Below are 22867 nucleotides of genomic sequence, written 5' to 3'. Positions count from 1 at the left end.
TATATTTGAATTTGGCGCCATAGTGACGTCATCGGCGTCCTTGCGCCGACGTCGACGGGCTGACATCATTGCACCGGCGCCGCTACCCACGTGGCGGCCATGGGCGCCGCCATTTTGGGAGCTCCGGCCGGCAGGGGAGGACGCGCCGCCCGGAGCTCCTGGACCTGCTCTGGGCGGTGATCGTGACACCATCCTTCTACCTAAAAGTTAACGGGTGGTGCAAGCTGGTGGGGAGCAGGGGACTCCAGTAGGGGAGGGTTTCTGTGCAATCTGGGCCCCTCCAAATATTTTTGGAAGAGGGGGAACAGTGTTGGGTAGTTATGCCACTGGACAGTCATTATCTGTTGGGCCAGTTGGGGTGACTGGGCCTCTGTGTACTTTAAATAAGAAGGCCTATTTTGAATTCCATTCCTCAACCTTCTGTGGGAAACCAGGCCCTGTGCACAAGATCCAGTAGAGGAGACAGAATAGACACACAACTATACAGAAGTGCAAGGTGTGTGTTTGAACACAAGTACCTTTAATAAACGACATCAATAAGCAAAACATTTTATTCCATTTCAGCACAGCCGCACTTAGTGCTGCATTCATACTGTAAATAACTCTACTATTAATAACTCTTCTTAAATAATTCATACTTTATGTGTAGTCATCAAAATGAATGAAGATGTTTATTCACATAAAGGGCACCTCAGCTCGCTCATTAAGTGCATGCATGTAACGAAGGAATGGGAAAGTGTAGATTGATTCTATATCATATTATGTGCATTAATGTGCCAGGGTGGGAGCTTCCTTGCAGTGGCATAGTGCCTATGAGGGGCATTTTCTTGGAAAAATAGTATTGATTCCACCAACTGAAGTGCCGTCAACAAATTTTCTATAACAGGTGTTGGCACTGGACCATACCAAGAGGACACTGTTACCTTGCAATGTGCCGTCCATGCTCTCCCCTGACATACTGCCATTGCCTTCTTCCAAGCTGTGCCGCATTTTTGATTCTAGCTGCAAAGGCATCTCCACGGCCTGAACAAGAAAAATATATGGTTCAATTCTTCGTAAAATATAAATGGCTATTAAAAACGCTCCCTTTGTCTCTAATTAAAGTGCACAGTATATATTTGGAGCTGCCTGGCAAAAGGAATCATACAAATACTGCAGAATAGGAAGAGATCAGTGCACTTTTGTTATCTATATACAGGTATGGGATCCATTATGCAAAAATCTGTTATCCAGGAAGTTCCGAATTAGAGGAAGGTCACCTCCCTTAGACTCCATTTTAATCAAATAAAAATTATTTCCTTTTTCTCTGTAATAATAAAACAGTACCTTGTACTTGATCCAGACTAACATATAATTAACCGTTATTGGAAGCAAAACAATCCTATTGGCTTTTTTAATGTTTCAATGATTTTTTAGTAGACAAAGTATGAAGAGCCAAAATAACCCATATCTGGAAAAAACCCAGATCCCAAGCATTCTCAGATATCATTTAACATCTTACAGTATTAGGATCAGATTCACTCAGAGGAGAAACCCCCATTTTTTTTGTTTGTTTCAATTTAATTCCATTGGAGCTGAATTCCATTTTTTTTTTACTGAATTAATCTGTCCCTTTACTTGAAAAAAGGAGACATCCCAATATCACTCCTTTAATAATACAGGTACAATGCAACTGCTGTACACAGGTACTTACTTCTTGTTTAAGGATTTTAGGCTGTGATGCACCAAGTTCTTCATTATTCAGTCTGAAGGAGAACAAAACAAGTTAAGGCAATTTTACCTTTTTTTCTAATCTCACAATCAAAATTCTTCCAGTCAAATCAGAAATGTAATCTAATATAGTGTATATATATATTTGAAGAAAAAATAGGTTTAGTTGTATAGTGAACGTTATGATTATGGGGCATATTTTTTTTAATAATAGAGGGTTGGGAATAGGGCATTTTTTGTGTTAAAAAATGCTATTGTGATAAGGTGTTTTTGAAAAAAAACAAACCAATGCTTTTTTTTGAAAACTAAAAAAGCTTGCCTAAAACCTTTTAAGAGTTTGAAAAAAAAAAACCAACATACCTGTCTGACTATTGCCGATTAATTTATGAAAATATGAATTCATAATTTTTGAGTTTTTAAAAAAGTTTTAATTGAATTGAGTATTTTAAAACTTAAACTCCAAAACTTCCCAAACCTGAATGTGTTCTTATTTATGAAAAACAGTCAAATATAAAAAAACTTGATTGAATAAAACCGCAAAAAAAAAAACTTGAATGCAAAGAATTTGTATTCTACTCATTTTCATTAGGTCTAGCAACTCTAAATTGTGCCCAGGGCAATTTCCATTAACTTGTACATGACTTCAGCAGCTTTTATAAGGAGAATTAAATCTCTAAAATATGTGTTGTTGAAACTCTTATTCGAATGCATCAGTTTTAGCCCCAAAAAAACCTTGAATCTCGGTCAAAATTCAAACATTGATGAATCAGCCTTTTAAACTGTGGAAAAATTTAAGAAGCCTTTAATTGACTGAGAGTTAAGAAAGCAAGTTTAGAAAGAGCAATCACATCTAATGAAGTTTAATGACATCGAAAAGAATCTAACTGAACCCAAATTAAAATGTTCAGAAGTTAAATAACGTTATCTTAGGCAATGAAGTCTTTTGGATATACATGTTACAGACAAGAACAGCTAAGAGGTTAAATAAGAGATGTGATGTGATGTTTTTTTATATCTGATAAATATAGGACACTAAGGGGCCGATTCACTAAATTCGAGTGAAGGATTCGAAGTAAAAAAACTTTGAATTTTGAAGTATTTTTTGGGCTACTTCGACCATCGAATGGGCTACTTCGACCTTCGACTACGACTACGAAGGATTCGAACTAAAAATCGTTTCACTATTCGACCATTCGATAGATCGAAGTACTGTCTCTTTAAAAAAACTTCGTCCCCCTAGTTCGGCAGCTAAAAGCTACCGAAGTCAATGTTAGCCAATGGGGAAGGTCCCCATAGGCTTTCCTAAGTTTTTTTGATCTAAGGACATTCCTTCGATCGTTGGATTAAAATCCTTCGAAGGATTTAATCGTTCGATCGAAAGAATAATCCTTCGATCGTACGATCGTAGTATTTGCGCTAAATCCTTCGACTTCGATATTCGAAGTCGGAGGATTTCAATTCCTAGTCGAATATTGAGGGTTAATTAACCCTCGATATTCGACCCTTAGTGAATCAGCCCCTAAGATGCAGGTATCTGTTATCTAAATGTTCGGGACCTGTGGTTTTCCAGATAAAGGATCCTCCTGTAATTTGGATCCTCATACTTTAAGGGGGTTATTAACTAAAACTCGAGTTTATCTCAGTTTTTTTTATTAAAACAAAGTCGACCAAACTCCCATCCATTTATCAATAATTCTTCTTGAAAAAGTTGGAGCAAAACAGAACATTGCAACAAAATTCGTTTTGTACGATTGACTCTCCAAAAACTCAACTTTATCAAAATATCGCTGTTAAAACTCCACTTTGATTCGGATTATCAGACAAAAAACCAAGACTTTATTGGATAATCCAGCGCAGATCACAATGTCAAGAAACAAATTCAGGGACATCTGCCATTGACTTCTATATTTCAACAGGTTTGAAATCGAGTATTTTCTGATTCGAATTCTAAATAGCTTTGGGGTATAATAAATCGCTAAAAAAAAAAAAGACGTTTTTTTCCCTCAAAAATTATAGTTTCCCTTTAAAAACTTAACCAGAAAAATTTGAGGCTTTATAAATGGACCCCTAAGTCTACCAAAGAATCATTTAAACATTAAATAAGCGCAAAAGGACTGTTTCATTATTACAGAGAATTATTTTTAAATTCTGACTTATTTGATTAAATGGAGTCTATGGGGCAGATTTATTAACTGGCGAAAATTCGGCAGCATCCACTTCACACCCAGCGCAACACTTCGATATGTGAAAATTCACAATTCAGGAACATGCAGAGTTTCATACTGGGCGCCACACACTGGCGACTTTTCGCTAGCGGTACTTTGGTAATGCTAGCTTTTTAAAGCGAAGATAGGCTACCGTTCTCCCTAGCGAAATCTCTCTAGAAATCTTGCGCTCAGGTTGATTTGCATATGGCGGAAATTTAAAGTTCTTTATGTTATATGTTGCAGCAAATACTTTACATTTACACTCTTTATTACACATGTCCTGGGAACCTTAATAAAGACAATAGAGTTGTTATAATGCCCTACACATGAGCTTACTGTAAAGTTAATGTTCCATATGTTAGAAAATACTGTATATGGAGAAAACCAGTTACAAAAAAAAAAATTTTTTAGGACTTTTGCAGGCTGTCACTCTGAAAAAAGGAAAAGTCGCCAGTGTTTTTTGAACTTTGATGCATTTCCACTAAAAGAAGATGATGTAAGTGACAGAAGATTGAGGAAGATCTATGCACTTCGTCTGGTCTGAGCTGGCGAAGGCAAGTCTGGCGAAAGAGGTAACATTCAGTAAAATCCACATTTTAGTGAATTTGTGGAGTAACGTCCATTCGTCAGAGCAAATTGTCGCCTGGCGATAGAGTGAGAATGACCGCTAGCGTCTATCTCTTTTGCTAGCGAATTGGCACCTGCGCCCGTTAGTAAATTGGTGATGTCCCTGCGGGTGGTAACGCTAGCAAATTGTTGCTGGCGTTAGCCACTTCACCTTTTATTAAATCTGCCCCTATGGGAGATGGCCTTCCTGTAATTCAGAGCTTTCTGGATAACGGGTTTCCAGATAACAGATTCCTTACCTGTACTATGTAACCAAAATATTGTACCCTATCACAGATTGCAAAAACTTAACATACTGTGTCTTGCCATTTTTGCAGTCAATTGTGCATTTACTCCTTGGTAGATGCCCCTTAAGGACGTGTGGGTAGGGTTTTTCTTAACTAGAAGCCGACCCTAGCCGCACCCAACCAAACCCGAGCCTGTGGTGTTTATACAAATGGCCTGTAGATGTCACTGTGCTCATACTTATACTGTGCATACTTCCTGGTAGCTTAAAAGTGAAAGTGAAAGCTTACTATTGCTGCTGACCAAGGGGAGATTTCTGATGCTAGAAAGCGTGCTTTACTTATTCACTGCCTGGAAGCAGAGGGACAGCGTATATTCTGTACATTACCATTACCTGATGAAACTGCTCTTACTGCTATAAAGAACTTTCTCGTGCCAAGAGTAAATGTGGTTGCTGAAAGATATAAATTCCGCCAACGTGGACAGCTTAATGGCAAATCCAGGTAACAGTTTGTAGCAGCTTTGAGAGAGCTGGTTGTTACCTGTGAGTTTGGGAATCTAACAGATGAAATACTAAGAGACCAAATAGTGGAGAAAACAAACTCACCTCGCATTAGAGAGAGACTGCTCCTAGAGCAGGATTTAACCCTTGCAAAGGCTATTACAGTTGCTAGCCAAATTGAAACCGCAGTAGCAGAGGCTAAAACTCAGTCAGTTAACTGCTGGGAATGTACAGACTGTGAATTCAGCACTGTGGCCTAATAATGCACAGTCACAGGCAAAATACAGTGCTAAGGAAAGGGATTCACCTACACTGCAAAACCATGCAGCAAATACAAATAGAAAATACTGCTTTCGCTGTGGTTCAACAAAACACACTGCAAATCATGTTACATGTCCTGCAAAGGCTATACAGTGCCGCAGATGTACAAAAGTAGGACATTTTGCTAAGATCTGCCGTAGTTCTGCTAAAGATGTTCATGAAGTCACTACTACAAATGTCACAGTATTAAGTGTGGATAAAGCTGGTACAATTATTCCAGACAAGTTTATATGCACTGTCAGTGTCAATACTGCTTCTGCTGACAAAGGACACTCCATTAACCTGATGCTTGATACAGGTTCAGCTGTTTCTATACTACCAAAGGATATTTTCTTGAAATACTTTGCAAAAGATCCGCTTGTTGCACCTGCCCTGAAACTGGTCAGTTACTTAAAGAATCCAATCCCTGTGCTTGGTTGCTTGCCAGTGACTGTACAATTTGAATCAAATACTGCAAAATGTGACTTTTACATTGTGAATAAGGGTACTGCTATTCTTGGAAGGGATCTCTTTGCTGCATTAAACCTACAATTAGTTGATGGTCTCATTACTACAGCACCAGTGCCTGCCTCACAGCCAGTGTCTAAAATTTCACCACAAAGCAACACTTCACTGGGATGTGCAAAGAACTTTGTACACAAAGCTAAGCTGAGACCAGATGTAAAACCAGTACCATTTCCTGATTCATCATGGGGAAATCTTGCTATTGATATTGTCGGTTCTTTTACAGATGCTCCTATAGACTGCAGATTTGCTATAACCTTGATAGACTATTACAGTAAATGGCCTGAAATTGCATTTGTTTCTCATATAACATCAGCTACAGTAATAACATTTCTGTCTACAGTCTTCAGCAGAGAAGGTAATCCAAAGGAGTTAATATCAGACAACGGACCACAGTTTGTCCCATCTGAGTTTGAATTCTTTCTGAGAGAGAAAAATATTGTGCATAGGAAATCTTCAGTGTATTACCCACAAGCAAATTGAGAAATCAAGTGATTCAACAGAAGTCAGAAAGAAGCACTACAGATAGCAAATCTTACTGGGAAATCTTGGAAAGTATTTAGAACAGAGTTCCTACATAACTACAGAGCAACGTGCAACAACCCAATCATCTCTAGCTGAATTATTACATGGCAGACAGATGTGCACTAAATTATATGTTGCAGACATCAAACTTCCACAAAATACTGTGCCTACAAAATCATCTCCTGCTGATATTGTGAAACATCACCAAGCCAAATGCAAGGCTTATACTGACAGAAAACATGGTGCCAGAGAAGTACACTTTCAGCCTGGATCTTTAGTCAGAATTAAGAAACCAGGAATACTGAAACAAGGACAATCTAAATTTACTACACCACTTGAAGTGAGACGCCAGCGAGGACCATACACATATGAACTGTCTGATGGACGCATATGGAATGCAAGTCATCTTGCTCCTGTTAGATATGACTTTGGAGAAGCTCCATTTGATGGAGGACATTTTCCTACTCCTGATGTCAACTGCAATAGGCCTGAAGAAAGTGAACCTATAAGGCGTACTGAGAGAATCAGAAAACTACTTGCATGGACCCAGGACTATGTGATGTGAATAATGTATATTATTGCTTTAAGATGCATTGTTTTTGTTTATTACATTTGCCTAAATGCTTTCCTACTATAGGAGGAATATGTGGTGTTTATACAAATGGCCTGTAGATGTCACTGTGCCCAGACTTATACTGTGCATATTTCCTGGTAGCTTAAAAAGTGAAAGTTACTGTTATATAATGCCTGCATGACTCTGCTAATAAAGCACTGTTATACTCTACTCATCCATGGCTACCCAAAACATAACAGAGCCCATCCGCCTCCACCCCTCCATTTATAGACCCCATGCCGACACGCCCCACCAATGACATCTCAAAAGGGGTGGCTGTGGCATGCGCCTATAAAACCAGAAGCCAGAAGCAGGTAGTGTTGTTATTGCGGAGGTCTGCCTGAACCTGCGGTTATCAGGTCGCCCGCACATCACTAGTGCCCCCATGTTGTGCTGTTACTGCCTTTGGCCATGGTTTCTGTATGTGTTCTATTTTGATGAGATTTCCTCACACACTACCCTTTGGTTCCAGATTTTGCAAGTAGTTAAAAATTTTCAATGAAAAATATTAGTAAAGGTATGGGACTTGTTATCCAGAATGTTCGGGACTTGGGGTTTTCCAGATCTTTCTGTAATTCGGATCTTCATACCTTAAATTTACTAAAAAATAATTTACACATTAATTAAATCCAATAGGATTGCTTTGTATACCATTGGGATTTATTATATCTTAGTTTGGATCATGAACAAAGTACTGTTCACAGAGACTACTACAGAGAAAAAGGAAATCACTTTTATACATTTCAATTATTTGATTATAATGGAGTCTATGGGAGAATGCCTTTCTGTAATTCAGGGCTTTCTGGATAATGGGTTTCCGGATAACGAATTCTATACCTGTATTTACAATGTGAAGCTGAACAAACCTGGAGCACTTAAGAGATGCCAGATAAGAACTCTCACGGGCAACTTGCCGCGCAAGTGAAAATAGCTCCACCCTCCGTAGAAGTAAGGTGTTATCTCTCATACAGCATTGGGCCGCTGCTTCATTAATTGTAAGCTGTAAGGGAGAATATGAAGAGATTTTAGTTACTGCTTAAATACGTATCTACAGAAATATTAAAGGAACAACTTTAAGATGCAGATGTATCAAAATTTTAAATTAAAGTTCACCACAAAAATTAATTCTCATTCTATTCAATACTATGGGATTTTTCGAATTGTATTAATCAAATGGTGAACTCTAACTTTCACCCATTTATAAATATGATTTTTCTGTGGTGAGCTATCATCTTACATTTTAATAAATCTATTAAATCTATTAATCTATTAAATTATTTCTAGTGTCCGGCTGCTGCCCTCATGTTGTGCTTGATCCACTGGATTGTACGATATAATCTAGAGGAAATTTTTGGTCTAAAAAATCCCATTTCATCAAATGACTCAACATACCTGCTAATTAGGGAGCACAAACTGATTATGACCTGTGTTTCAAATGTTTTAAGGGATTACAAAATACATTATAAAAAAGGCAACATTTATTACAGGAAACATACATTTTACTCTTTAATATAGAAGGAAAGTGCTTAAAAAAGTAGTGTTTGGGGTTGATTTATTGAACATTTTTGCAAAAACCCTACTAGTCCCACCCATCTATTCCACTTCCTGCTGCCTCCTTTCCCAGGCTGTGCAGGGGAGCCAGCAGCACTCAGCACACTGCACTGTAGGACAGGAACCAATCAGCAGCTAGGCTGACCTGAGAGGGAACTGAAGCCTGTCATTACTTGCGTGACTGGAGTTCTGTGACTGGCTCTCCTCCTCCTACTGTGCTAATTTTTTTAATTGTAAATGATTTATTATTTTCCAGGTTAAACAAGCAGACTTTTAACAAAAGAGCAAAGAACAGTTTAAAATACACAAGTTAAAACCAAATCATACAAACAAACTACTAAATCATCGAGCTACGCTCAGCAAATTATGCAAGATTCTAAAGTAGTACAAACATAAAGCAAGTAATGAAAACAAAGAATATATAGGCACCTACTGTGCTTCTGGCAGGGAATGATAGGACACGCCCACCACTCATTTGAAACAGGTCTGTAGGTACGGAGCTCCACTTTTTACTTTTTCAAAGATAATAGTATACCTTAAGGTTCAGGTCACACTGGGCGTTTTGGGGAGATTTGGTCGCTTTGTGACTAATCACCTCTTTTTGCGGCGACCAACCTCCCCAAACGTCTTCCCTCACTCTGTGCCGGCTAAAATGAAAAAACGCAGACGCTAATCACACGCGGCGATTCGTTTTCCGAAGTCAGGCTTTTTTTCATTTTAGCCGGCACAGAGGGAAGGCGTTTGGGGAGATTGGTCGCTGCAAAAACGAGGCGATTGGTCGGCAGGCGACCAAATCTCCCCAAAACGCCCAGTGTGGTCTGATCCTAAAACAGTTTCCTGACTGCCTGGAACATTTTTACAGTTTTACACACTTTTTCACAGGAAAGTGATAACCTGGGAAAATGCTAAACTGCTGGGAATCCTTCAGGATTCTCTAGTTTGATAAATAATAAATCTGTCCACCAAAAAAGTGACAATCACTTGTAAGACAATGTCAGGCCATGAAGTGACTAGTTTTAAAGAATGGCAATTAAAGGGGTGGTTCACCTTTCAGTTAACTATTAGTATGTTATAGAATAGCTAATTTTAAGCAAGTTTTCAATTTGCCTTCGTTTTTCTTATAGTTTGTGAATTATTTGCCTTTTTTCTTCTGCCTCTTTCCAGCTTTCAAATGGGGGCCACTGACACCATCTAAAAACAAATGCTCTATAAGGCTCCAAATGTATTGTTATTGCTACTTTTTTATTACTCATCTTTCTATTCAGGCCTCTCCTATTCAAGTAATGAATGGTTGCTAGGTTAATTGTGACCATAGCAACCAGATTACTGAAATTGCAAACTGGAGAGATGCTAAATAAAAAGCGAAATGACTAAAAAAAACCATAAATAATGAAAAATGAAAATCAATTGCAAATATCACTCATACTAAGGGGCAGATTTATCAAGGGTCGAATTTCGAGGGTTAAAAAAACCTCGGATTCGACCCTCGAAGTAAATCCTTCGAATTCGAATATTGAATTCAAAGGATTTTAGCGCAAAAGGTTTGATCGAAGGATCGAATAAAAATCGAACGTTTCGAACGATTTTAAGCGATCGATCGAATAATTTTTATTCAATCAAAAAAAACGTAGAAAAGGGCTCTGGAAGGTCCCCATAGGCTAACATTGCACTTCGGTAGCTTTAATGTGGCGAAGTATGACAGTACTTCGATTATCGAATGGTCGAATAGTCAAACGATTTTTACTTCGAATCATTCGAATCATTCGATTCAATCGAATTCGATCAAATTTGACCAATTCAATGGTCGAAGTACCCAAAAAAATACTTGAAATTCAAATATTTTTGCATTCTAACTATTTACTCGAGCTTAGTAAATCTGCCCCTAAATGTTAATGTAAACGCTAACAACCCTTTTAAGCTCTCTAGAATGCTGACTAATGGTGTGCAGTGTAATTTAAACCTCATAACACCAATTCAATGGTACATATACCAAAAGTCCCTTCTAGTTATATGCGGGACGGCCCGATACCCACGGGACCCACGAGTCAGGATCGGCACAACCTCGCTCCCCCATTTTCAGCTTCTGGCTTTATAGACGCATGCCTGCTCGTCCCGCCCCTTTTGTGACATCATTGGCGGGGCTGGTCGGCGTGGGTCTATAAAAGGAAGGGGGAAGTCAGGTGTGGGTGGACTGAGGTCAGTTCTGGGTCAGGTTTTCCCATCACATCACTAGTCATTTCCCCATCACATCACTGTCATTTCTTAATGCCGCATCTATCTTCATAATGTGTAACCACATTTAAAACTTCACAACCTTTACTTTTCTACAGACTGCCATTTAGTAGCTCTTTGGGGCATATTTATTAATGATTATTAACTGATGCAAGAAAACCTAAAGCATATTAGGATCTCTCAAGCTTTTTTACTTTGTATTTATATTATATACAAATGTGTTTGTGTATATCTGAATATATACGAAAGCTCAAAAGAGACGGCACTTCTGAAAATAGGGTTTTATTCGTGTTCCTGCAGAAAACCTTACGCGTTTCGGGAGTTATCCCTTCTTTTCAGAAGTGCCGTCTCTTTTGAGCTTTCGTGGAATCTACAGTGGGGACACTGCTGGACTGAGCACCTGAATTGTGAGGGGGGAACGGTGAGCTGTGCGGTCCTTATCTCTTTTCTACGTATCTGAATATATATTTACACATACAATATGAGAAACATTGACACCAACTCATTACACTGTTACAGGGTGAGGCTCATGGCACATGTAGCATTTTCTCCACCACACCAGTAACTGCCTGTAACAGCAGTGTCATGAGCTCAATACTTTTTAAATTAAATGGACGAAGGCAATACCATTATTACTTTTATTTTATGATAACCACAGCAAGTATTTTATACATTCAAGTAAGTAAGTTGAGTGGATTCCCTTGAAAGGTCAAATAAAAAGGGAATTCTATCTGGTTTTACATAGATAAGTAGCTATTAGACTTTTGTTCAGAAGAAGCTATTATTATAAAGGAGCCTAACATGAGAATATTTTAGCTCCAGCAAAGGCTAGTACTGAGATAGCACCCATAATGCCAGAAATTGAGCCTTTCCTGTTGTAAATCATGCCCTGGTGAACAGATTAGGATGTAGTCCATAAGCTCTAGGAGAAATCTTTGTTTCTAAGAATATGCAAAATTCTGCCATAAGTGTAACAAACCTAGGGGTTCAGTAGTTCTAAGATGATAAACCAGAAGACCTCCTTTTCAATTAATTTCCTGTCTCGATCATCTTGTCTTATAATTTACTTTGGTTTATCTATAATTTGAAATGTATCTTCATAGTCCCGTCATGTTTCTCAAATACGTGTTTGGTTAATGCAGATTTATAGTCTCTTCTTTCAGTCGTAGAAATATGTTCCAATATACATACTCCTACACTTCTCACAGTTTTTCCCACATATTGGGAACCACAGAAGTAGGTGGCCAGGTAAACGACTCCCTTCCACAGACAATTAAAGTAACTTTTTATCTCATAGGATCTGCCTGCATTAGTCCAACAAATTCCTTAGATATTTTTGAATATTGGCAGGTCCTATACCTGGACCTCCCGCATCTGTAATTCCCTTACATCAAATCCACAAGCTAGACCCTTCCGAATTGTACACATTCCTAGATACCCACAAGGCTATGTCCCCACAAATGATGGTTTCTCATCCAGGACCTTACTCAAAACAGGGTCCTGCAACAAGACACCCCAATATTTTTGAATACTCCATTGAATTGAGTATGCCCCCTTATTATAAGTAGTACAATATTGCAATTAAGAATGACTCTAACCTTTATCACTTGTTGGTTTTCTATTTAAATTTTTCACAGTGGCATCAGACAGAAGAGCTGCTCTATCAATTTGTCTTTCTAAAATTCTGTTTCCTCATTATCGTAATTTGTGATATTTTCGTACATTGCTTTCACTACTGTCCATATTATCAAATGCATGTACCGTATAGCCTATGCGCTATGACATACAGTATATTTATACTGAGTATGTAATATGGTTAGCTTTTTGATATAGCAGAACAGTAAAGGAATTACTTCATGACATCTATTGTTTAAAATTTGACCTAGAGAGAAGCTCCGTGAATTATATTGGTACAACCTCTGCTACAAATGAGCAGTTAAATACAAGTCTGAGCCATTGCTGACCTCATGCAGGGTAAGTCTCTTTCCTTCCCGTCTCTTGGATTCACTCCGTCCATAGATGGCGCTGTGTCTGCGAATCTCACGCTCCTTCCTCTGACTTCCATTACTCATGTGAAAAATGTGTCCAAGTGAACGACCCAACTTCTTGTTTAACTTTAGCATTGATCTGGCTTCACTGATATCTCCTCGCGGCAATCCTTTCATCAGCCTGTCCACACTATCGGACACAACCTGGACCAGCTCAGCTTCTAGCCTTTCCCCGGGTGAGGGATATTGATCACCTCCATTTTCTTCCTCACCAACTTCTTCTTCATCTGCATCATCTAGCTCTGGGGAAATCTGAGCAGTCCACTGTCTCCTATCCAGCTGGGAAGGGGATATTTTCTCAGTTTGTTCTAGAAGAACAACATTTCCAGGGCTTTTGCTTTGAACTTCAGGGACACTGAGGTGCCCATTAGTATTTCTACCAATTCGTCCCCCTGTCTCAGAAATCTTGAACAATGGTATACTGCTGCTGACAGGTATACTTCCCAATGGAGGCTGATTAAACAATCCTGGGTTGGTCGCCCAATCTCTCAAGGCTTTCTGTAATCGTCTGACATGCAATGGTTTTGTTGCCATGCCAACCAGAGACATGATTTCCAAAAACTCATCCTCACCCGCCTCACAAAGCTGCTGCACATCATCTCCCCCCTGCTGGATGAAGGTGTCATAATAACCAAGCAAGTTGGCTCTTTGCAGGACACGGTACAACTGCAGCTCACCCAAGGTGCGAGGAAGGATAACTGGGTCCGCAGTAATCCTGCAAGACATACATTTGAAGAAATGTTAAAAATGTTGTTTCTGCATATATGACTAAATGAGAACCTAACTTGCACGTCTAACCCAAAAGAAAACATATAAACAAACTAAAAGAAAGGATCAAATAGTCAACATATTCAACAAACCAAAACCACAACATAAAAACCCAACTGCAGTAAAGGTCCGTATTTGATACAAAAACAAAATTTCAAAATCCAAAGCATCAGTAAATAGTATGTGTGTCTGATCATTATAGTGCAGAATAAAATCAATAACAAAGTGCAGTAACTAAGAAAAAATACCATATATAATTGAAAAAACATTTCATTAAAACAGATTACTCCTGACAAAACATTTCTGATCGGATGCAACAAATACTGTGGCTACAAATTTTGTATTTCATAAATAATGAACTTAATGTACTGACACATTGACCCAGCAGTCCTATAAAGTAATGATCCATGCTATCAAAATTGTCCACAGCAGCTCCCCATATTGGCATATTGTTAGGACACCTTTTAAGTAAATCCTTTACTGAACTTCAGATCTCATTTCACCATAGAAACAGAATAATTTAATGGCAAATAACAACTTCCAACTTCCTCCAGAGACTGTCACCTCTCCAGTACATAATGAACACAGCCGCAAGGCTCATACACCTCAGCAACCGTTCCTCCTCTGCCATGCCACTCTGCCAATTACTACACTGGCTTCCGCTACATTTCAGAATAAAATTCAAATTAATGACCCTGAAATTCAAAGCACTTTATAACTCTGCCCCACCCTACATCTCTGATCTCATCTCTATATACTCAACCGCTTGCTATGCTCCTCTACTGACCTGCTACTCAACTCTTCTTTCATTACCTCCTCACAGCTCGCATTCAAAACTTTGCAAGGGCTGCACCCCTCCTCTGGAACTCTCTCCCACGGTTTGTCCGTCTTTCTCCCAACGTTTCTGCTTTCAAAAGATCTCTTAAAACGAACTTCTTTAGAGAAGCCTACCCTCACTCTGCTTAACTACCAAATGCAATACCACATACAGTACCACATCTCTCACCCACTTAATTGTGATCTTGCCCACTCCCATACCTTGTGTCTTATTCCCTTCCCTTTAGATTGTAAGCTCCTTTGCACAGGGCCTTCCTCACCTTTTGTACTGGTATTGGTTGTGATGTATGTAACTCCATGTGACTTAGTTGTATAAACACGTTTACTATACAGCGCTGCAAAATATGTTGGCGCTATATAAATAAATGTTAATAAAAAGATATCTCTAGGCTATGGAGAATGAGCTATTGCTCCTTGCATTGTGATTTACAGTCTCACGATTAGTAAAATAGTACAAAGAAAGATGCTTCTTATAAATAATGTATGTATAAATAAATAGTGTGGGCACTTTTGCAAAGTTTTCAGCAAGACTACCAACCAATCAATCAGCAAGTAGCATTTACCAGTTACAACAGCTGATTGGTTGCTATGGCTTGCTAGACCTGGTGCAAACTTGCCTTACATTCCCTATAAATGTTTTTAAAACAAGGTTCTATATACAAGGACAGACAGAGTTTCAAAATGATGACTCTAAAAAAGGTGGATGAGAATTATGGGATAGAAAACCTACACGTTGGTCAGAGTTCTCCTCTTCACATTGCGAGCAATATTTCCTGTTATGCAGGGTGTCATTATTGTGTTATTATATACAATTTCTTGTGAAAAAGTGCTTGGGATATAAATACGAAGGTGCTTAATTCCACCTACACGCTGCCTTAGAGGGCATAGTTTATATATCTTTTGACATTTTTATAATTCATTGTTGACAATGCAGTCATTTATCTCTCAGCCTGAAAAAACATATTGCAGGGCAGGTGCTCAGTAATGAGAGTAGAGCTGCTTTGAAATTTTGCTGCTTTGATATTTTGAACTGTATTTGGCTCCAGTTTTGGAATATGCAATTGCGTGTGTGCATGTGTGTGTGTACATAGAGGCATGTGTGGGTGTGAAGAGGAGGACCACCACTGGAACACACCATTCTCATTACCCTTGTTCTCACATTGTCCTACCGACTGCCTCTGCTTACTGCCCTTCTTGTTGTTTCAATCCTTCTCTTTCCTCCCACTGTCAATGTTTTTATTTTTATCCTCTTCTTGCTTCCTACATTTGTTTAATACCTAAACAGCCTCTCTTACCCACCCCTCGTCCCTCTTTCATAGTCACAAAAATTTCTTTGTTATCTCAATCCACCTACTTACCCAGCCTTAAAATCAGAACACCAGCAGGGTGTGTGTAAATAGGTGTTGCCTCAATCTTTTAACATCCCACACATTCCCATAAAAGAAGCTTGTATGCCTTGATAATATATTTGGGATAAACAGAGGAGAAAGAAAACGATCACTGCAGTGTACGCCCCCTTAGTCTTTTCATATTTGTGATAACTAGTGATGGGCACATTTCTTCCATTTCGCTTCGCCGGAAACATTTTTTTGATGCTGGCGACAATTCAGACGCTGAAAGTCAATGGGCACCTTTAATTGTCGCCGGCATCAGAATTATCGCCGGCGTCAGAATTTTCGCAGCTAATTTATTCACCAGCAGCAAAACACCGAAATTCACAGTGAATTTGCGCCTGGCTAATAAATTCACCAATCACTAGTGATAACCTATTAGTACTGTCACAGATATGACAATTAAAACAATGAAATGTTCTATGCTGAAAGAGTATTTTGTACTGTATATCTTTTTGGATACTTAATCTTTTTTTCATTTATATACATCTTGGCTGCTTATAATAATTCTCTGCCATAATTCTTCCTCTGTAATAATGAACTTTCTAAATGCATCATGTGCTGTGGTTCACCTCTAATGTCGGGGGAAATGCTTAGTGATAATGGCAACCGTTTATTATTTGCAAGTATTAGTATGTGCAAGAAGCCCACATGAGTTTTTTTCAGTGTACAGATGGAGGCTAATGAATGGCTACATTCCATAAGTGCAAGTAAAATCAGGTAAGAGGAGGCTTCCATGGTTCAAAGTTCCATTCTTCTGACAGAGCAGGAAACAAGAGTTTTTATATGGGACTAGGCACTGAAAATACCTTTGCCTGTATGTTTTAAAACAAAGTTGAGCATTCCATTAACATCTATAGATATTTTCAGTGACGTAACTTGCCCTTTGCTGTGGGTGGCGCCTACAGCTGCAGGGAGGGGAAGCAGTGGGGGTCTTAGCCAGCAGTTTCATGCAAGGTCCCTCTCTGAGAATTTTTTGCAGGGCACCAGCGCAATGAAGGCTGGATATTTTGGTAATAAGGGGTCCAAATGAGCCACATAACTTCTTTATTGTATATTTTGCTGATATTTTTATATACAAGTATATACAAGTATGGGATCCACCATTTAAATGGACTGAAATGACTGTTATCTAAAAAAAAAAAAAAAAAAAAGGCCCAAGCATTCTGTATAATATATCCTATGCCTGTACATCTAAAATATTATTTTTCATTGAGTTCTTTTGTCTTTCTTATAAATTCTGTGTTTTTAGAACTTCCTGCTAGATTGCAAATTGTCCTATAGCCAACCATTGTTCTAGAAAAAGTGTGGGGAAAACAGTTTATTAATATCTAGACTAGGGATGGCCAAATTGCATCTGATTGTTTAATGGATACTATACAGAAGTTCAATTAAAGGGGATTTGTACTAGTGATGTGCAGGCCGAGTTTTTCTAGACCCGCACCCCTCCCCTTCCAACCAAAACCCTGCCCAGCCTGCTCTGTCCCCTTTATTTATAGACCCGCCCTGAGGCGCAAGTCTATAAATTGGCGTGCCGGAAGATGGAAGCCCAAAGATTTTTTTGCTGTAGCCAGACCAAACCCACCCGACCCAGTGGTTTCGTGGTTCAATTGGTTTCAGATTGTTCACCAGAAAGTTTTTTCAGTGACATTCTATTTGTGACTATATTCCTATCACTGAAGTTATGTCTTTCTAAATCATCTCTGGAAGGGGGACGGTCACTAAATATTTATCCCTGCTCAGCAGAATCCCTGGGTTTCATTAAAGGCAGCTGTTATAATTGATACAATAGTTGCTATTAATTCACAGATGCTGCAGAGAAATGTATCAACTAATGTAGCAAATTGTAACAGTTCAGAGTCTGTGCCTGGATTAGAGTCCTGCGCGGTTCCATTTTTTTTGGAACCCGTACCCGACCCGTGCCCGCAACCTGCAATCTGCAACCCGGACCTGCAACCCGCTTGGACCCGCTACCCGACCTGACCCGCAAGTACCTCATCCACAACCCGGACCCGCTGACCATCAAGAATAAGGAAGTTCTGTCATTGTAAACCTGGAAATAACATCATCGGAAGTAGGCGTGATCAGAAAAAAAGTAGAAAAACAGGAAATGCTGCCATTGTAACCTGGAAGTGACATCACCGGCAGTAGACGTGATCAGAAAAAAGGAGTAAAAATCACTATTGAGAAGACCCGTGGCCCGACCCGTGAACCCGCAGAACTGCTGACTCGCGTCTATACCCGCACCCAGAACTTCCACCCGCAACCCGTAGGGTACCATAGGTTTTTACAGGTAACCCGGGGGTACCCGACCCGCTGCAGGACTCTAACCTGGATTACTGAGCTGCCATACTCAAACACCAGAGACAGGAGCATTAAACTTTTTACTTCAATTTTGGAAGAAATGGTAAAAAAATAAAAGATTGAAAGCAACTGAAAAAAAAGTTTATTTCTGGGGAACAATCTGAAAGCAACTGAACTGAAAAAAGTGTTTGGAAGGTGAACAACCCCTTTAATATATTGCCACCTTTTCTCACAGGTCTCAGCAAACATTATTTCTATATTAAACACTAGTTATGAACATAAATATAGCCCTATAAACAGTGCATAGTGATGTCATCAGAATCAGGTCTCATCGACTCATTGAAACTGTTTTTTATAAATAAATTGCCCCTTAAATAAAATCATATAAAAATCACACTAAAAGCACTTAAACAGAGACCTTGTGCTCAGTTATTTCTTATATCCTTATATTTTACAATAGGGGGTACATTATTCCCTTTATATGCTGACATAAGGCGTTCACTGGATCTGCAAGAACTGAGACTTCACAGAAAGAGAAAAACAAATCTATTTAGTACATACCAATTGATACAGATCATTAAATCACAATTCATTCTTGGATAATGACCAGCAGCCAATAACAGAGAGTACCTGGCATGCCTAACTATCTATACTATTGAAAGTTGCTTTTACATTTTCTTTGAGTGCTTTTGTAATGACCTTATTTATCTTGATAAAGTAGTTCAATATTTATGGGCAGATTTATTAAAGGTCAAGTTGTTTTTTCCACAAAATTTCTGATTTATTATACCCCGAATATGGAAACAGCTTGAATCTGAAAATACTCATTCTAAAACCTGTTGCATTTATGTAGAAGTCAAGGGCAGAGGTAAGTTCAACCACGATATTAACAGTCTTCATGATTTTCAAGTTTTTTTTGGTGGGTTTTGATCGAAAACTAGATTGATTTGAGCCATCGATCAATTAGAGGATTTGAGTTTTTCACCTCGACTAAACTGATTGGAGTTTTTTACATTTGAGTTATTTCTTAAATTAGAAGCCATTTGAGTTGTGAGTTCATTCAAGTTTATTCGAGGGCTGAAAAAGCTCACATACTCTGACATTTGACCTTTGATAAATAACCCCTTACTGCCTACACTACAACCGACTTTAGTTTCCAAACAGAGGTACAGTATATATACACCTGAAGGTCTGGATGCCAGGTGCAATTCAGTACCTGGTCAGTTATGTTCCTCTCCAAGACATGCTGCTTTAATAGGAAATAACTATAAACTGTCAATATAATAATTTGTTATAATAATACATATAATACAGATCATTTCCACAACAGCTGAGCATTATAGCAAACTGCATTTATTTAGAGTTGTTCTATTTGCGGAGTGTGAGCCTGATGCCACTACCTCCAATTGCTTTGTAGGTGCCAGTCTTCATGTATCAAACACAAATGTAAGCTCTAAGGACACACACACATGCATTGTACTAATTTTCTTTGGTATTCTCCTTAGAGAATTGACAAAGATGATGTGTATATACTAATGAAATAGGGATTGTTACAATTCCAATTATTACAGGAAATACAGAGCGGTTTTACACTCCTTTTATTATTCTTTTTATATAACATTATTAGCTTTTTGCACAGAAATAAGTAATGCTACAACTCCTACCCTGTCAGCTAAAAGGATCTACAGAATACAAAGGTACTTGTTACAATGTGCACGTTTGAAAATGTACCATTTTTAAGTTTTTGAAACTATTCCATGGTAGATACAGATTATTAGACTCCAATCTGTATACAGTAGTGCTGCACAGAGCTGTGCAGAGATGGTTCATCATTGGCATTAGTCCTTTCCCAATGGGAAGATGCCTATTACCAATTATGCTGCCTTTATGTTTTTGGAGTGCGTTAGGAAACCAGAACACCCAAAGGAAACCAGAGCAAGCATGGGGAGAATATCTGTATTCTCTGCAAAGATTGTGCTGGTTGAATTTGAACTCAGGACCCTGTAGGTTCAGCATGCACTGTCAACATAAAAAAATAGATCCCATCTGCACTTGACTATTTCCTTGTATCAGTGTTATGTACACATCTATAAAGCAGCACAAATCTATATTTTCCTTCAGACATTGTAGTTACTATACAAAACATTGCACTTGTCTATGTGTACATCACTGTACACAAGTCTCAAACCTCCAGCATTACATAGTACCTGATACTTTCTGAACATAGAAAACAGGTACATAGGCACTTGCTTATAATTCTTACCCAGGACGAGGACTGACATAAAAAAAGGTTGGTTAATGCAGGTACATTGCAGAACGTCAACTCCAGTTGGCTGTTGGGAAGAATGCTGGGTGTGAAGTTCTGCAACACTGAAGTGCCTAAAGTTGCCTATCCATGCTTCCTGTATGAGTTCATGTGCAAACTGAAAATGACCATCACCATTACAGAATCTTGAAAAAGGTTTGACACCCACTGACCCACAGTGTGTTCTATGTGGTTAAAGTTATTAAACCCAGAGTCTCTATCAAGTGACACGACACCTGTACCATTCCATATGAACCCATTACTTGGCTAACTTACTTGCCTTGCTTTGGGTGCTCGTTTCAGTTCTTCTGCTCTTGCACCTCTCTCTGCCATGTATAGGGAATTCTTCTGCATGTGCCGCAGGATAACCAAGGAGTCCGTGCAAAATCTTCCCCTTTAAAGCGACACCTCAGTTTAGTTGTTTCATTGGTGTTTGCTCTTTCATTGGATTGTCCTGTTCCTGATTCTGCTGGTAATGCCTTGGGATTTGACTGCTTATTTTCAGTTTCAAGTTCAGATCATATTTTAAATCAGCTTCTTATTGTTCTCTTATACTGGCTCACACATCTCTTGTGTCCTTCACTTCTGTGCGTCGCTCCTACCTGTCTTTTCCAGTCAGCACTATTCTTTTGTGTCTCTAACTTACTGATTTAGAGGAGTTCTTCCCTGCCTGGGGTTGGCGAGCACTCACTGCTGTTTCCCACCCACATACACATTGCATCGAGAGACTTTCTCTGTGTCAGGGTCTGTGTAGGAGGACTGGGGGAAGGGCCACATTAAAGCTTCCATCACAACAGCAATACAATACAGAGGCAAGACTGGTCCTCCTATAACCATTTCTTTGCTGGAACTGCCCACACAGCACAGCCCCACACAGGAGAGGCAGCATGAGATCAGAGTTTCTATGCTGCTGTAGGCAGGGCTGAGAAAACCCTGAGCTAATCTTGCTGGATACTTTAGTTAATGTTTTGGAACTTGGGGTATATATTGAAGAACTGTACAGCGTGGCTGCAATTGCATGAGCGGCACAGATTTTTCAGCAGCAGCTAGAGAGATAGGTAACCAGCAGAGATCTGGTTTTTGATAAACTACAACTCCCATCCTCCCCACAGTAGCTACCAGTGGATGCAGAAAGTTAAAGTTGTGGGTTGCCCATGCCAGCTATGGGGTATATTTATCAAAGAGTGAAGTTAATAGTCCGCCACTAGAGTGAAATTCCGCCACTCTCCATTCATTTCTATGGGATTTTTATAGGCGTATTTATCAAAGGGTGAACGTTCACTTTCACCCATTGATAAATACGCCTTTCAAAATCCCATAGAAATTAATTGAGAGCTGCGGAATTTCACTCTAGTGGCGGAACTTCACTCTTTGATAAATTTACCCCTATATGTTCTCATTTTGCTGGAAACCATTCCCATAGTACACCTCCTTTATGCTCTCCTCTCTGTCAAATTGTTCAGACTGAATTGCAATAAAATTATTGTTGCTTTTAATATGATTCTATCGGTTGTGTGTTTAGGCAAACAATTAAATGTAGGCAATCAATTGGTATATAAATGGTATTTGTGCTACCCTGTCTAATCATTTGCTGTTGTTTCATATATTTACATAGCAGCTGAGGCTCACAAATACACGTGCCAATGAAGTGCAGACTTTTGCTATATTAATTCCCAGTGTTGGACTGGGTCAGTAGGACACTGGGAAAAAACCCAGGGGGCCCCGCCAGCCCAGATCCTCTCGCCCCAACCAATAGAAGAAAATCACAGGTAAGCTATGTCGGGCGGGATGGAGGCGAGTTGCAGGTGGCTGCATAAGGGGGGGCCCATAAATTGGTGGGGGGGAGTCGGGGGCCGGAACGGTGCATGCGGGCCCCTGATATGGCAGCCCAGCTGGGTCTGGACCCCCCCAGTCCGATACTGATAATTCCTGCATAACTCACAGATGATCTAAAGAAGAGGTCCCAACCAGTGGCTTGAGAGCAACGTGTTGCTAGCTAACCTACTAGATGTTGCTCCCAGTGGCCCTTAAAGCAGGTTCTTACTTATTTATTCCTGGCTTGAAGGCAACTTTTAATTGCATAAAAACCATGTCAAATGAAGCTTCATGCAGTCTGCCAGACCACATAGGGGCTATCAGTAACAAATCACTTCCTGTATTTGACACCTCCAGGAACATTTTGCATGCTTGTATTGTG

The 22867-nt window shown here is 39.2% G+C and overlaps 1 protein-coding gene across 2 annotated transcripts in view; it reads right to left on the bottom strand.

Moving 5' to 3' along the window:
* The window catches only part of nab2.L (NGFI-A binding protein 2 (EGR1 binding protein 2) L homeolog), a 31880-nt gene extending 10349 nt beyond the window's left edge, over positions 1-21531 (bottom strand). The window contains exons 1-5 of one of the 2 annotated variants that reach the window (XM_041582533.1): positions 20951-21531; positions 12982-13780; positions 8101-8234; positions 1694-1745; positions 924-1023 (exon numbers count right to left, since the gene is read on the bottom strand). In XM_041582533.1, the coding sequence (XP_041438467.1) occupies positions 924-1023; positions 1694-1745; positions 8101-8234; positions 12982-13780; positions 20951-21024 (1159 nt within the window). In that variant the 5' untranslated portion in view covers positions 21025-21531. Of the gene's footprint in view, positions 1-923; positions 1024-1693; positions 1746-8100; positions 8235-12981; positions 13781-20946 lie in introns of both variants that reach the window. The other variant, XM_041582532.1, reaches the window with a different exon arrangement.
* Between the last annotated feature and the right edge of the window lie 1336 nt (positions 21532-22867).

Source organism: Xenopus laevis, chromosome 2L (genome assembly GCF_017654675.1).
Source record: "Xenopus laevis strain J_2021 chromosome 2L, Xenopus_laevis_v10.1, whole genome shotgun sequence".
Classification (NCBI taxonomy): domain Eukaryota; kingdom Metazoa; phylum Chordata; class Amphibia; order Anura; family Pipidae; genus Xenopus; species Xenopus laevis.
The sequence above is the reverse complement of the archived record's forward strand: the minus strand, read 5'-3'. Positions and strand labels throughout refer to the sequence as shown.